We start from the raw sequence: 16,299 nt of genomic DNA, 5'->3' as shown, positions 1-16,299 counted from the left end.
CTTGGTCACCTCCCTGACAAAGTCCCTTCTCCCCCGATTGCTCAGTTTGGCCGGGCGGCCAGCTCTAGAAAGAGTCTTGGTGGTTCCAAACTTCTTCCATTTAAGAATGATGGAGGCCACTGTGTTCTTGGGAACTTTCAATACTGCAGAAATGTTTTGGTACACTTCCCCAGATCTGTGCCTCGACACAATCCTGTCTCAGGGGCTCTACAGACAATTCCTTTGACCTCATAGCTTGGTTTTTGCTCTGACATGCACTGTCAACTGTGGGACCTTATATAGACAGGTGTGTGCTTTTCCAAATCATGTCCAATTAATTGAATTTACCAATCAAGTTGTAGAAACATCTCAAGGATGATCAATTTCGAATCTTCGAGTCTCATAGCAAAGGGTCTGAATACTTATGTAAATAATGTATTCCTGTATTTTGTTTATTTATAACTTTGCAAAAAAAAATGTATGTATTGTGTGTAGATTAATGAGGATAAAAATGAATTGAATCCATCTTAAATTAAGGCTGTAACGAAACAAAATGTGGAAAGAGTCAATGGGTCTGAATACTTTCCAAATGCACTGTATATCCTAAAATGCATTCCTAGAAAAGTCTCAAAAGTGCAAAGCCCGCCCACCTGGCACTCCTGGCACGCCAAGGGCTCAGACACAACAATAGTTTTTCCCGGCGGAGAGTATTTAGCACCTCTGAACAGAGTGTGTACAAGTGTTCAAAGTATTTGAAAGATTTGAAATATTATTTGAACCCAGGCCTGCCTGCCATTAAAATGCATAAAACCAAACACAAACAAATATTTGACCTTTGACCCTTTGTACCTGTTCAGTGATCCAGCCCATGTGTTTGACCTCCAGGTCCGCCTGCATGGCCCTCAACTCATCCCTGATGCGGGGAACCAGGCCCAAGACCCCGACCTGGATGGCGTTGTACCAGGACTGGGCCATGACGGGGTCCTTGGCCCTCAGGAACACTGAGCTCTTTCTGCTGGACGAGATCACCTCAAAGTACCTGTGTGAAGGGGAGGGGACAGAGAGAGAAAGATAGGGGGAAGAAAGAGAGGGGGACAGAAAGAAAGAGAGAAATGGGGGAGGAGAGAGGGGAGAGCGAGAGACAGGGCGAAATAAAAGAGGTGAAAAGAGAAAGGGGGGAGACGAACAGAAGAAAACAGTATTCGCTGTGGTCAGGTCCCTTGTAGAAGGTACTAAAATCCACATTTTGATGACCCTTGAAGTTGAGGAGGGTCAAAGGAAAATATTCTCATCCACTTTACCTCTGGACAAAGTAGTCATGGTAACTTGACATGAGGTGATTCTAACCTAAACACAGTTTGTCGGGTATTTGTCATTCAAAGTCTTCCATACATGGAAATATAAACACTCGTCCCCTGGTCTGCTCCACAATGTGTTAACATTGACCGAAACGTTGGTTTTGAGCCCCGATAAAGCACATTGTGGAGAACACCAGAGTGTCCAAAACCAGTGTGCTTCTTTTTGACAGAATTTTTCATACCAAAGGTGAGATATAAAGAGAGATGAAGTAGGACACACACACACACTAGTGCTCCACTACATACCTTGAACTAAGCTTAGTGAAACAAAGTTTCAATCATTTTCATCACGTCATAGGCTACCAAAAGTCAAACCAAAGGGGAAAGCAGACGGAGCTCAGAACTCGCTGTGAAAAAGGAGATAAAACAGAGCAGCGCTACTTTGCTTCAGGTGAATATTAAGAAGTAGGGTGCTCGTTACCTTCAACGGACCTTCATTTCTATTCCAAAAGGAGTGCCTTGTGGGTCTTTTGACTTGATGAACATCTTACTGAATTCAAGATACAAGCCATTGTACCCAGTTTCTCTCTCTAACTCTCTCTCATCGTGGAACTCAGTTCCCCATTAGCCTGTGCCAAGTCCCCAACAACCGAATGTTCCGGTTTTCAGGGACTGGTTTTCACCCGCAGTACCTGTTCTCTGTGTCCGGGGGGCACTGTTTCCTAGTCACCTGGCACATTTTCAGCGATATGGTCCTGGCCTCCTTCAGCTCGGCAGGGGCGTGTGCGCCTTTCTGTGATGTGGCAGGGGGGGAGTCCCAGGGTAAGGGTGCACCGGGGGAGGTGTTCTTAAAAAAGGCCGACATCTCCTTGATGTATTTCACTGAGAGGAAAAAAGAGAATTTGTATTAAGGAAGGTGTCATATAAGATGAATTGCATGCCGTAAGAAAAATTATTTGGGTTTTGGGGTTTCTCAGACACAGATTAAGCCTAGTCTTGGACTGAAAAAGCCTACTCAATGGAGGATTTTAATTTAAATTGATTTTTAGTCCAAGACTAATCTTAAACTCAGTTAAAGAACAATTGAGGATCGGTTTCCCAGACACAGGTTGAGCCTACTCCTAGACTAAAAATATCCAATGAGAATGCCTTTTAGTTCAGAACTACGCCTTATCAGTGTCCGGGAAACTGCCCCTCAGTGTTTAGCTGATGGAGTGTGCAAGAAAAGGTTCATTAGCCAAATGAAGTTGGAGTTGAACTGTAGCCTTGGCTCCTATCAATGTTGCGAATTTCATGAGCAAGTATTCTCTTTCACTGCTGTGACCAAATCCTGATCCTCTGCTCGCTCGCCTTGCCTGTCGTGCAAGCACCCGCTCTCTGTCTTACACATGCTTCTTACACATGGCCTATGCCCACACAGACGCACCACAGCCAGCCTGCTTGTTCACTGACCAGACACACACACACACACACACTCACACGGCAACCACACATACGCACAAACACGCATGCATTCAAGCCCACGCACACGCACTCATATGCACGTGCACACACGTGCATGCTCAAACACACAAACACACACACAGCCTCCTCCTCCAGAGTGGTGGCGGTTCTGCTGCCCACTAGGCTGTGGTATGGGGAGCCAGTGCAGGCTGGGGTATAAATAGACCAGAGGACGGGAGAGAGGGACCAGAAGGGTACGACTCAGGTTTCACTTGGGAGGTGTGAAGTGGTCCTCTCTCAGGGGACAAACAGGGGCTTCCTCTGACCCCAAAAGTCGGTCAGTCAGTTAGTCTCTCCGAGACCTACCAACGAGTCAGCAGTATGCTCCAGTGTTTTCCATAAGCGCCATCCGTCGGCTAAATAGCCGATAACAGACTATGTAAGCCGGCTACTTTTTCCACTTCATAAATTAAGTAGGTTTCTTTTCATTTAAAAGTTTCAATTTGCTTGTCAAAAAAGACAGTTTAGCCTTCTCCAGCTAAAATGAACAATATGCATCTTCTAGTGATCTATTGATAGGACAGGCGCCTGTCAGTCACAAAGTGAGCAATGAAAGGGAAAGATTGCTGGTTTGTCAGTCTGCTGCATGTCCAGCCTCTCGGTACATGTGTTATTTTTGTGAGCTGTGGTTGGTTGCAGTCAAATTTCTTTTCACGGAGGAGGGAGAGCATGATGCTTATTCATTGTCTCCTGTGAGTGAATTTACAAGTCCCATGTAATGTGCTGTGAGTAATAAAGATGAGTTGAAATCCACTTAATTTCTGTTTTGTGGCACATTAATTCATTTGACCTTTTTTAAAAAAAAAATTAAGTTAAGAACAAATTCTTATTTACAATGACTGCCTAGGAACAGTAGGTTAACTGTCTTGTTCAGGGGCAGAACGACAGATTTTTACCTTGCCTGTTCGGGGATTCGATCAAGAAACCTTTCGGTTACTGGCCCAAAGCTCTAACCACTAGGCTACCTGCCGCCTTCTTTCCAGTGTGTCATAGGCCTATACAGTCACGGAGGTGGGGCGCATAGGCTATTTACTGTGCTTTGATTGACAACTGAACAGCAAGTGTTGACTAATTTATAAAAGGTGTCAAACTGACTGAATAAAGTAAAAGGTGTCAAACTGACTGAATAAAGTAAAAGGTGTCAAACTGACTGAATAAAGTAAAAGGTGTCAAACTGACTGAATAAAGTAAAAGGTGTCAAACTGACTGAATAAAGTAAAAGGTGTCAAACTGACTGAATAAAGTAAAAGGTGTCAAACTGACTGAATAAAGTAAAAGGTGTCAAACTGACTGAATAAAGTAAAAGGTGTCAAACTGACTGAATAAAGTAAAAGGTGTCAAACTGACTGAATAAAGTAAAAGGTGTCAAACTGACTGAATAAAGTAAAAGGTGTCAAACTGACTGAATAAAGTAAAAGGTGTCAAACTGACTGAATAAAGTAAAAGGTGTCAAACTGACTGAATAAAGTAAAAGGTGTCAAACTGACTGAATAAAGTAAAAGGTGTCAAACTGACTGAATAAAGTAAAAGGTGTCAAACTGACTGAATAAAGTAAAAGGTGTCAAACTGACTGAATAAAGTAAAAGGTGTCAAACTGACTGAATAAAGTAAATCTCCTTTATCCCTTTGCTATTTCCAGGCTGTGTCACAACCGGCCGTGATCGGGAGTCCCATAGGGCGATGCACAATTGGCCCAGCGTCGTCCGGGTTAGGGTTTGGCCAGGGTAGGCCATCATTGTAAATAAGAATTTGTTCTTAACTGACTTGCCTAGTTAAATAATGGTTAAATACAAAAGTACTTAAAAATATATATAAATCATACAACATAGTTATATGTCCATGGTATCGCATCGGGACAAGTAAACCAAAGATCTTATTTGTATTTTCCTAGGATTAGGGAAAAAGGAAACCGCACATTGACTCTTGATAGTATTATCTATGAAGCTGGTAAAGTTGTCTCGCGCACCTACAATGCCTCACGGCCTTCGTCAGAGCTTTGTATTTTCATAGGATTCAAAGCCCATGTTGAGACCTGCCAGTGATCACTGAAGACACTTGTCAGCGTAGCCTAGTGATGGATTCATTTGGCTCCCTAATTTGCATACTGGTGGGGTACTACTGATTTTTGCCGATTACCTGCAGATAAGTTATTAAAACGCTCAATGAAGATATTGAATCTTGAGAGCGAGCCTTATTCTGGTCCAAAATATGATAAAATAAAGCAGATTGAAGGTTATAAAAGCTAATGTCATAATACTAATATGGTATTATAAAATGCATTGTTATAGGAAAAATCCGCCAACCCCAAACTCCCTGGCTGGCTACTTTTTACATTTGGCTGCCTACTCCATGTACAGGAAACACTGATGCACTCAATACTGTATATCTTGCCTTCTCTCTCACTCTCCCAGTCCCCACCCCTCTCTCTCACTCTCTCTGTGGCATAACACATGCTGGTCTAACACCCCTCACACTTGTACCAGACTACCAACATGTTTACCTGGGCAACACTTTCACACCAAAAACTCTGACCAACATACACAAACACACACATACCTGACAGCCCACCAGTGTTTCAAGCCTCGCTGACTCCTGGATACTTTGCTTCTACCATGCTTCTAATTGTCCTTCTAGAGTTTAGCCTAGCTTCCCATTTGTAAAGTAGCTTAGCCGTGTGTAGAGTTTTGACAGGGAGAAGCTATATTCCCTACAGTGAGCCTTCGATCCCATAGAAAACACAGTTGACAGTGCATGTTAGAGCAAAAACCAAGCCATGAGGTTGAAGCAATTGTCCGTAAGAGCTTCAGGACAGGATTGTGTCGAGGCACACATCTGGGGAAAAATGTCTGCAGCATTTAAGGTGCCTAAGAAGTCAGTGGCCTCCAACATTGTTAAATGGAAGAAGTTTGGAACCACCAACACTCCACCAATCAGACCTTTATGGTAGTGGCCAGATGGAAGCATCTCCTCCGTAAAAGGCACATGACAGCCCGCTTGGAGTTTGCCAAAAGGCACCTAAAGGACTCTGACAATGAGAAACAAGATTCTCTGGTCTGTTGAAACCAAGATTGAACTCTTTGGCCTGAATGACAAGCGTCATGTCTGGAGGAAACCTGGCACCATCCCTATGGTGAAGCATTGTGGTGACAGCATCATGCTGTGGGGATGTTTTTCAGCAGGCAGGGACTGGGAAACTAGTAAGGATCGAGGGAAAGATGAACGGAGCAAAGTACAGAGAGTACAGAGATCCTTGATGAAAATCTGCTCCAGAGTGCTCAAGACCTCAGACTGAAGCGAAGGTTCACCTTCCAACAGGACAACGACCCTAAGCACACAGCCAAGACAATGCAGGAGTTGCTTCGGGACAAGTCTCTGAATGTACTTGAGTGGCCCAGCCAGAGCCTGGACTTCAACCCGATCGAAACATGTCTGGAGAGACCTGAAAATAGCTGTGCAGTGAAGCTCCCCTTCCAACCTGACAGAGCCTGAGAGTTCTGCAGAGAAGAATGGGAGAAGTTGCCCAAATACAGGTGTGCCAAGCTTGTGGTGTTGTACCCAAGAAGACTCGAGGCTGTAATCGCTGCCAAAGGTGCTTCAACAAAGGACTGAGTAAAGTGTCTGAATACTAATGTAAATGTGATATTTATTATTTTGAATACCTTTGCAAAAATGTTTGAAATCCTCTTTTCGCTTTGTCATTATTGGGTATTGTGTGTAGATTGATTAGGGGAAAAAACTATTTAATCCATTTTAGAATAAGGCTGTAACTAGTGATGCACCGATATTACATTTTTGGCCGATACCGATATCCGATATTTTCCTTGCCTGAAAACAATACCGATAAAAATGTGCCTGCCTTTTAAGCATTCTAGTACAGTCAAATAGTTAACACACACACACGGACGCAGTGGTCTAAGGCACTGCATCATAGCGCAAGAGGCGTCACTACAGTCCCTGGTTTGAATCCTGACTGTATCACATCCGGACATGATTGGGAGTCCCATATTGTGGTGCACAATTGGCCCAGCGTTGTCCGGCCTTGGCCGGGGTAGTCCGTCATTGTAAATCACACACACACACACACACACACACACACACACACCAAAAAGTTATTTTGTTGGCATTTACACATGTCCACATTACCAGTAAAACATAATCAAAACCTATTTATTTAACTTACTTGCTGTGCTGTTTCGTTCTTCATTTGTTCAGTCATTTCATTCTCAACCAGAATTTCTCATACTATGGAACGCCGTTTGGGTCTTTGCGTGTCAAATAACACTATCGGGACCTGAATATGACTGCACATCACATAATAATTTAACACGTTCATAAATGTACATTGTTATTACACATTGATTACACATTCACTCCTATTTCATATGTCACAACGAATCATCAATACGTATGCTATGAAGCTGGTAAAGTTGTCTCGCGCACCTACAATGCTGGTCATAAAGCTAGCTAGCTCATGGATGCAAACGATGTTTGCCTGCCTTTCCCCGTCACGCGCATCAGCATATTATTGGACTCAGTCACCTGTTTATTCCCTCCTCTATATTTGTCAGTTCCCCATCGCTGTTCCCCACTGCTGCATTACGTTATCTATTATACGTTATCTGCCCGAGGGAGTTATCCAACTGGCCCCTCCGTCGCGACATTACCTGAACGCCCATCTGCGGCCCGCTAATCGTTAGTTGTCTTATCGGCTGCTATCTGAATAGGTCTATCGGACAATTTTTCTTGGGTCACTATAACTATATCTATTTTGCCAATTGGATTGATCCCCTCTACCACACGGAACCCCACTAATCTACCGACGGAAACGCACAAGGTGGCTAAAAACAGACCTCCATCCTATGCTAGCTTGCTACCGATGACCCGGCTAGCTGTCTGAATCGCCGTGACCCCAACCAACCTCACTACTCACTGGACACTTATGATCACTCGACTAAGCATGCGTCTCCTTAATGTCAATATGCCTTGTCCATCACTCAATACCTAGGTTTACCTCCACTGTATTCACATCCTACCATATCTTTGTCTGTACATTATACCTTGAAGCTATTTTATCGCCCCCAGAAACCTCCTTTTACTCTCTGTTCCAGATGTTCTAGACAACCAATTCTCATAGCTTTTAACCGTACCCTTATTCTACTCCTCCTCTGTTCCTCTGGTGATGTAGAGGTGAATCCAGGCCCTGCAGTGCCTAGCTCCACTCCTATTCCCCAGGCGCTCTCTTTTGATGACTTCTGTAACCGTAATAGCCTTGGTTTCATGCATGTTAACATTAGAAGCCTTCTCCCTAAGTTTGTTTTATTCACTGCTTTAGCACACTCTGCCAACCCGGATGTTCTAGCTGTGTCTGAATCCTAGCTTAGGAAGATCACCGAAAATTCTGAAATATTCATCCCTAACTACAACATTTTCAGACAAGATAGAATGGACAATCTACTGCAAAGCCTGCAGAGTTCTGTCCTATTATCCAGGTCTGTACCCAAACAATTTGAACTTCTACTTTTAAAAATCCACCACTCTAAAAACAAGTCTCTCACCGTTGCCACCTGCTATAGACCACCTTCTGCCCCCAGCTGTGCTCTGGACACCATATGTGAACTGATTGCCCCCCATCTATCTTCAGAGCTTGTGCTCCTAAACTGGAACATGCTTAACACCCCAGCCATCCTACAATCTAAGCTTGATGCCCTCAATCTCACACAAATTATCAATGATCCTACCAGGTACCACCCCAAAGCCGTAAACACGGGCACCCTCATAGATATCATCCTAACCAACTTGCCCTCTAAATACACCTCTGCTGTCTTCAACCAAGATCTCAGCGATCACTGCCGCATTGCCTGCATCCGTAATGGGTCAAACGACCTCCAATAATCACTGTCAAACGCTCCCTGAAACACTTCAGCGAGCAGGCCTTTCTAATCGATCTGGCCGGGGTATCCTGGAAGGATTTTGATTTCATCCCGTCAGTAGAGGATGCCTGGTTATTTTTTTTTAAATGCCTTCCTCGCCATCTTAAATAAGAATGCCCCATTAAATAAATTTAGAACCAGGAACAGATATAGCCCTTGGTTCTCTCCAGACCTGACTGCCCTTAACCAACACAAAAACATCCTATGGCGTGATATGCAACTTTCCAGGGAAGCTAGAAACCAATATACACAGGCATTTAGAAAAGCCAAGGCTAGCATTTTCAAGCAGGATATTGCTTCCTGCAAAAAAAAAATCAAAAAAGTTCTGGGAGACTGTAAAGTCCATGGAGAATAAGAACACCTCCTCCCAGCTGCCCACTGCACTGAAGACAGGAAACACTGTCACCACTGATAAATCCACTATAATTGAGGATTTCAATAAGCATTTTTCTACGGCTGGCCATGATTTCCACCTGGCTACCACTACCCCGGTCAACAGCACTGCACCACCCACAGCAACTCGCCCAAGCCTTCTCCATTTCTCCTTCTCCCAAATCCAGTCAGCTGATGTTCTGAAAGAGCTGCAAAATCTGGACCCCTACAAATCAGCCGGGCTAGACAATCTGGACCCTTTCTTTCTAAAATTATCTGCCAAAATTGTTGCCACCCCTATTACTAGCCTGTTCAGCCTCTCTTTCGTGTCATCTGAGATTCCCAAAGATTGGAAAGCAGCTGCATCGCCCTCTTCAAAGGGGGGGACACTCTTGACCCAAACTGCTACAGACGTATATCTATCCTACCCTTCCTTTCTAAGGTCTTCGAAAGCCAAGTCAACAAACAGATTACCGACCATTTTGAATCCCACCATACCTTCTCCGCTATGCAATCTGGTTTCAGATCTGGTCATGGGTGCACCTCAGCCACGCACAAGGTCCTAAACGATATCTTAACCGCCATCAATAAGAAACAATACTGTGCAGCCCTATTCATTGACCTGGCCGAGGCTTTCGACTCTGTCAATCACCACACCCTCATCGGCAGACTCGACAGCCTTGGTTTCTCAAATGATTGCCTCGCCTGGTTCACCAACTACTTCTCTGATAGAGTTCAGTGTGTCAAATCGGAGGGTCTGTTGTCCGGGCCTCTGGCAGTCTCTATGGGGGTGCCACAGGGTTCAATTTTTGGACCGACTCGCTTCTCTGTATACATCAATGACGTCGCTCTTGCTGCTGGTGATTCTCTGATCCACCTCTACGCAGACGACACCATTCTGTATACTTCTGGCCCTTCTTTGGACACTGTGTTAACAACCCTCCAGGCGAGCTTCAATGCCACACAACTCCCCTTCTGTGGCCTCCAATTGCTCTTAAATACAAGTAAAACTAAATGCATGCTCTTCAACCGATTGCTGCCTGCACATGTCTGCCTGTCCAACATCACTACTCTGGACGGCTCTGACTTAGAATATGTGGACAACTACAAATACCTTGGTGTCTGGTTAGACCTTCCAGACTCACATCAAACATCTCCTCCAATCGAAAGTTAAATCTAGAATTGGCTTCCTATTTCGCAAAAAAAGCATCCTTCACTCATGCTGCCAAACATACCCTTGTAAAATTGACCATCCTACCAATCTTCGACTTCGGCGATGTCATTTACAAAATAGCCTCCAATACCCTACTCAATAAATTGGATGCAGTCTATCAACTGCCATCCGTTTTGTCACCAAAGCCCCATATACTACCCACCACTGCAACCTGTACGCTCTCGTTGGCTGGCCCTCGCTTCATACTCGTCACCAAACCCACTGGCTCCAGGTCATCTACAAGACCCTGCTAGGTAAAGTCCCTCCTTATCTCAGCTCGCTGGTCACCATAGCAGCACCCACCTGTAGCATGCGCTCCAGCAGGTATATCTCTCTGGTCACCCCCAAAACCAATTCTTCCTTTGGCCGCCTCTCCTTCCAGTTCTCTGCTGCCAAAGACTGGAACAAACTACAAAAATCAATGAAACTGGAAACACTTATCTCCCTCACTAGCTTTAAGCACCAGCAGTCAGAGCAGCTCACAGATTACTGCACATAGCCCATCTATAATTTAGCCCAAACAACTACCTCTTCCATACTGTAATTATTTATTTTGCTCCTTTGCACCCCATTATTTCTATCTCTACTTTGCACATTCTTCCACTGCAAATCAACCATTCCAGTGTTTTACTTGCTATATTGTATTTACTTTGCCACCATGGCCTTTTTTTGCATTTACCTCCCGTATCTCACCTCACTTGCTCACATTGTATATAGACTTATTTTTCTACTGTATTATTGACTGTATGTTTGTATGTGTCGAACTGCTTTGCTTTATCTTGGCCAGGTTGCAATTGTAAATGAGAACTTGGTCTCAACTTGCCTACCAGGTTAAATAAAGGTGAAATAAATAAAATTGATTGTCGAATGTCGTTGTTTTGCCTGTGTGCTGACGTTGTGCCTGTCTTGTTTCATGTCTGTTCCTTCTTAAATGTTGACTCCCCGTACATGCTTCTCATCTCTGGCATCGGTCCTTACACTGCCTGGATGTTTTGGAGTCTGATAACTCTGAGGAGGATGTTGGGAAAATAATATATTGTGTATTGAGTAGACTGACACCCCATTTCATTGATCCCCAATCCTTAGGTAAAGCTGTACAGTACAATTTGAATGTAAATACGCACAATAGGTTGACTGCGGAGGGGATTTCGCATAGTCAAAGCCCCGCGATAAGAGCTACAACGCTAATATTTGCGTAAACTCTTCACAGTTGTGTTCTGTGGGTGTCACCGAGTAGACTGATACCCCATTTCATTGCTTCACATTTCAACCTTGTTTAACATTATCTAGTCTAAATATGGCATGATTCCACCAATTGTAACATTCTGCATCACTTTCAAAGAGGTACTTTATTTTGAAGGCAAACCGCAAATTCTACTATTGTGATTACTCCTTATTGTGGCTAGCTTCACAACACATAACCCGGTCCGGTCGAGCCTCACTAGCCAGATGAAGCTAGCTGGCTGCTTATAACGTTAGCGTTGGGCAACAGGGTTAAGAAACGGGCTAGCTATGTATTTTCATGAACTGAAGTTCAATTTCAATACATGAACAACAAGTAGCAACCTAGCTAATACTTCCTCACAAGGATTCCTAAATCATTGCTAAGAATAAGGACCAGTTTCTACTGGTCATTGTTGTCAGGCTGGTTGTATTGGTGCTAGCTAGGTACCAAACTAAAGCTAGCTACCCCAGAAGTTGCAGTCAAACAAGTAATGCTTTATTACCAATGCGGTATTGTAAACACATTGTTCGTGGCCAGTGTTTGCTTGTTTGAAGACTTATTGGTACAGCTTTGACAGTGCTACTGATAGTAGTGGTGGCACTTGGCTTGCACATGCAAATTCAGAACACACAACATTCTATAATCTAACTGTGTTATTTGACGTTTGACAGTTATTTGTTAACAGTTTATATTTTTTGACACACAAAGACCCAAGCGGCGTTCCATAGAATGTCGTGAAGCTAATAGCAGTGACACTATTACTGTGTAACTCCGGTAGGGCAACATGTGTACCGGTGCTCGTCCAGTCGGCAAAAGCCAACATCACCCACGACAGAGAACGGTTGATTGTCAAGTGCAATGAATTCCATTATTTGGGTGTTAATGGATTTAACCTTTGAGTTGTCTCGCTGAAATGTTCTAATTCTTTCAAATGACTGCTCGACTGCTTGATTCACACAGCAGACATTGTGGACTAGGTTAGGAATGCTGCGTTGCACGTGTAGCGCAACATTTTACGTGGCGTCATTACGTCATGTACTTACGTTATATAGGTATGCACGTCGGCTTTGACATCGGATTTGCACATCGGCATTAAACTAGACATTGGGACGATACCACTGTTTGCTGTAACGTAACAAAATGTGGAAAAGGTTTGGTGCAGGGTAGAGTACCGGGTGGGAGCCGGCTAGTAACTAAGTTCAGGTTAGAGTACTAGACGGAGGCTGGCTAGTGGTGAGAGTACTGGGTGGGAGCCGGCTAGTAACTAAGTTCAGTGCAGGGTACTGGGCGGAGGCTGGCTAGTGGTGACTATTTAATAGTCTGATGACCTGGAGATATATTTGGTTCTGTCTCTTTTCTCAGTCTCTAAGTTGTGCCAAGAGCACACTTCTTTTTGGACAAGCTATGATTTCAAAACTGTTATGTTCACATGAATTCTGATTATTTCCAGGGATACACAACATCCTGAAATATATGTACATCTTTGTTAGAAATAATACTATATTTCCCTTGACAGAGAGATGCTGAATGTAAAAAAATTCTAAATTTACCTCACTCTCCCTGTTACAGAATCCTCCTGCCGAGGGCGCTGTGGGACTCATTTCCAGCGTGTGTTGTTGTTCATGTCTGGCTGGAGCCGCGCTGTCTGACTCTCACCCATTCTCACTCTTTCTCCTCCTCACGTGAGAGATCGATATCGCCTCCAGTTAATAGCTTCAGCCAATCGGACAATAGCCATGTGTCTCACCCCTGTGCACGCTCTAGCCATGCAGTCTCTCCAGGTTCTGATTGGCTAGCCAGCCTGACCCACACTCTCCACGGGAGTAAATATTGCCGTATATGAACAGTGTTACTCCAGTCTATGAGTATGGGTGTACATACTGTACGTATGTGCATGGAATGTGTGAACACAGAAACCATACCCATGTACATACCAATGTACATACCCATGTTCATGTTCATCTGTGTGTGATTAAAGTTACAGTGTGTGTTAACTCTTGGGTTGCTTTAATTCCCCTCTAACCGGGGGCGGTGTCAGTGAGTCACAAACCATTAAAATATGTAGAGCCGGGTCACTCTCTTTCACTCCCCTGCATGAGACAGATGTCTTTTTATTTTCAGAAGTTTCTTCAGGTAGCTTATATACTCTACAGCCCTTGGTGTTGGTAGATGGTGCATTGTAGGTACTGAGTGAATGGGCTTGGATGATAAATTAAATGTAGGAAGGTTTACATATGTTTGGATAAATTCCCATTATCCAAAGACTAGGAGCGGGCGAGATTCATTGGTATTTTCCAGATGAATAGTAATAGGTATTTTCTATTTCCCTACATCACTAATCGGAGCCAATGGAAAGGGAAGGGAGGAGGCCACCGCTGAATAGCTTGGCCCTGTAGATAATAAGAGAATGCTGGGGTGGAAAATACGACTAAGCTCGATTCAACCAGAGGCAAATGATGTTTAACAGAATCCAAATGTTTCCATGAATACCAGTGGCGGCCACATTCAATGTAGGGCTAAATTTAGCTGAAACAGCACTGTTATTACTTTAGCTTATCTGGCAGGCCTCGAAAGTAGTTCTGTGTGTGCGTGTGTGGGGTTTCTTTGCTCCAATTGCAGAATCTCCCGCTAAGCTTTTCTTTGGGAGTCTTTACATTGAACTCACAAATCCCGACTATACATTTCCTACCCAATTCAGTTAGACTCTATTCACTTAACTCGGGGAGTTTTCCTAAAGCGTTCACTAAATCGCCAGACGGGCCAAAAAAAGAGATCACAGCAATCGCCACTTAAATTGTCAAAAATCTCAAAAAGATGGGGTAAATGGAAACATATTTAACAAATCCCCCTTTGGTGTTATTATCGGGGGAGATGTGCTATGGTGGTAAACCATGTCACGCACACTTTTGGGTCCACATCACAATGCTTGTACACCGCCATAGTCAGTCAGCATTGGGGGACAGGGTTGGTCCCACTTTAAATGACATGCAGCTTATAAAGGCTTCATAAAGCCTTCATAAACACTACATAAACGTGTTACTATAACCATATGTCATGCTCTATAAAAGGTTCATAAATGTGGCATATCTGTGTGACATGTAACCACCAATGTTAAATGTGACATAACCCACTATGTCAACTATGACATAAACCTATATTTTATAACGTGCGGCATAATAATGCTTAGCTTCTTGATGACAGGGGGCAGTATTTTCATGTCCGGATGAAATGCATGCCCAAATTCAACTGCCTGCTACTCATCCCCAGGAGGTAAGATATGCAGAAAACACTCTGACGTTTCTAAAACTGTTTGAATGATGTCTGTGAGTATAACATAACTTATTTAGTAGGCGAAATATTCCGATTTTTTTTTTTGAGGTCACTCTCTTTTCAATGAGTTTTCATTGGGAATCCAGATTTCTAAGGGACCTTCTTGCAGTTCCTATCGCTTCCACTGGATGTCAACAGTCTTTAGAAATTGGTTGAGGTTATTCCTTTGTGTAATGAAGAAGTACGGCCATCTTGAACAAGGGTCACTTGAAGTGAACTGTTAGATAGAGGCGCGTGACCAGAAAGCTAGCCACAGTTTTCCTCCTGTATTGAACACAGATCATCCCGTCTTCAATTTTATCGATTATTTATGTTAAAAAATACCTAAAGTTGTATTACAAAAGTAGTTTGAAATGTTTTGGCAAAGTTTACAGGTAACTTTTGAGATATTTTATAGTTACATTGCGCAAGTTGGACCCGGTGTTTTTCTGGATCAAACGCGCCAAGTAAATGGACATTTTGGATATATATCGATGAATTAATCGAACAAAAGGACCATTTGTGATTTTTATGGGACATATTGGAGTGCCAAAACAAGAATCTCGTCAAAGGCATGAATTATATTTTTATTTCTGTGTTTTGTGTCGCGCCTGCAGGGTTGAAATATGGTTTCTCTCTTTGTTTACGGAGGTGCTATCCTCAGATAATAGCATCGTTTGCTTTCGCCGAAAAGCCTTTGAAATCTGACATGTTGGCTGGATTCACAACAAGTGTAGCTTTAATTTGCTATCTTGCATGTGTGATTTAATGAAAGTTAGATTTTTATAGTAATTCATTTGAATTTGGCGCTCTGCATTTTCCTTGGCTTTTGGCTAGCGTCCCACATATCCCAGAGAGGTTAATAAAAGCCTTATAAATCATATTAAATTGAGGCTTCACAAAGCATTTATAACCTTGACATGCATCTTGGTAGAGCATTGCAACGCCATGATAGTGGGTTCTATTCCCGGGACCACCCATATGTAAAAATGTATGCACGCATGATTATAAGTCGCTTTGGACAAAAGCACCTACTAAATTGTATATATTATGTTACTCTAAAACATTTCTAGGATGGCCCAACCTCTTTTCGTCTTGGGTGCATAACCAATATTGAACCTGTCCTCAACTGTCCCCAAAATGCTGTGCTGCAGGATGACAAACACATTAAAAATGCAGTCATGCACAGCCAAAAGTCATGCCCAATTTCTTTGAATTTTTTTAAAATTCTGTTTTTTCTGTTTTGTTTCTCCAGGTTTTGGATTTTCCCAGTTTTTTCACACTACTTTATAGAAGAACAACAAAATTAGATTTTCTGAGTTCACAACAATGCTTTAGTCACATCAGGGGACGACTTTTGAGGTCTTGGAAAAATCTAAGAAACTTTGATTATTGAGTGTAGTTGCCCATTAATTCAGGGCACTGTTGTTTGGTTAGCAGTGTTTCTGTAGCGCAGTACAGGCACGCAAT

The 16,299-nt window shown here is 43.1% G+C and overlaps 1 protein-coding gene across 2 annotated transcripts in view; it reads right to left on the bottom strand.

Moving 5' to 3' along the window:
* LOC110493904 (alpha-1-syntrophin) overlaps window positions 1–16,299 on the bottom strand; it is a 78,753-nt gene that overhangs the window by 28,584 nt on the left and 33,870 nt on the right. For both annotated transcript variants that reach the window (XM_021568493.2, XM_021568494.2), the window contains exons 3-4: window positions 1,970–2,159; window positions 829–1,018 (exon numbers count right to left, since the gene is read on the bottom strand). In XM_021568493.2, the coding sequence (XP_021424168.2) occupies window positions 829–1,018; window positions 1,970–2,159 (380 nt within the window). The remainder of the gene's footprint in view (window positions 1–828; window positions 1,019–1,969; window positions 2,160–16,299) is intronic.

This window comes from Oncorhynchus mykiss, chromosome 17 (genome assembly GCF_013265735.2).
Source record: "Oncorhynchus mykiss isolate Arlee chromosome 17, USDA_OmykA_1.1, whole genome shotgun sequence".
Taxonomy (NCBI): Eukaryota; Metazoa; Chordata; class Actinopteri; order Salmoniformes; family Salmonidae; genus Oncorhynchus; species Oncorhynchus mykiss.
The sequence above is the reverse complement of the archived record's forward strand: the minus strand, read 5'-3'. Positions and strand labels throughout refer to the sequence as shown.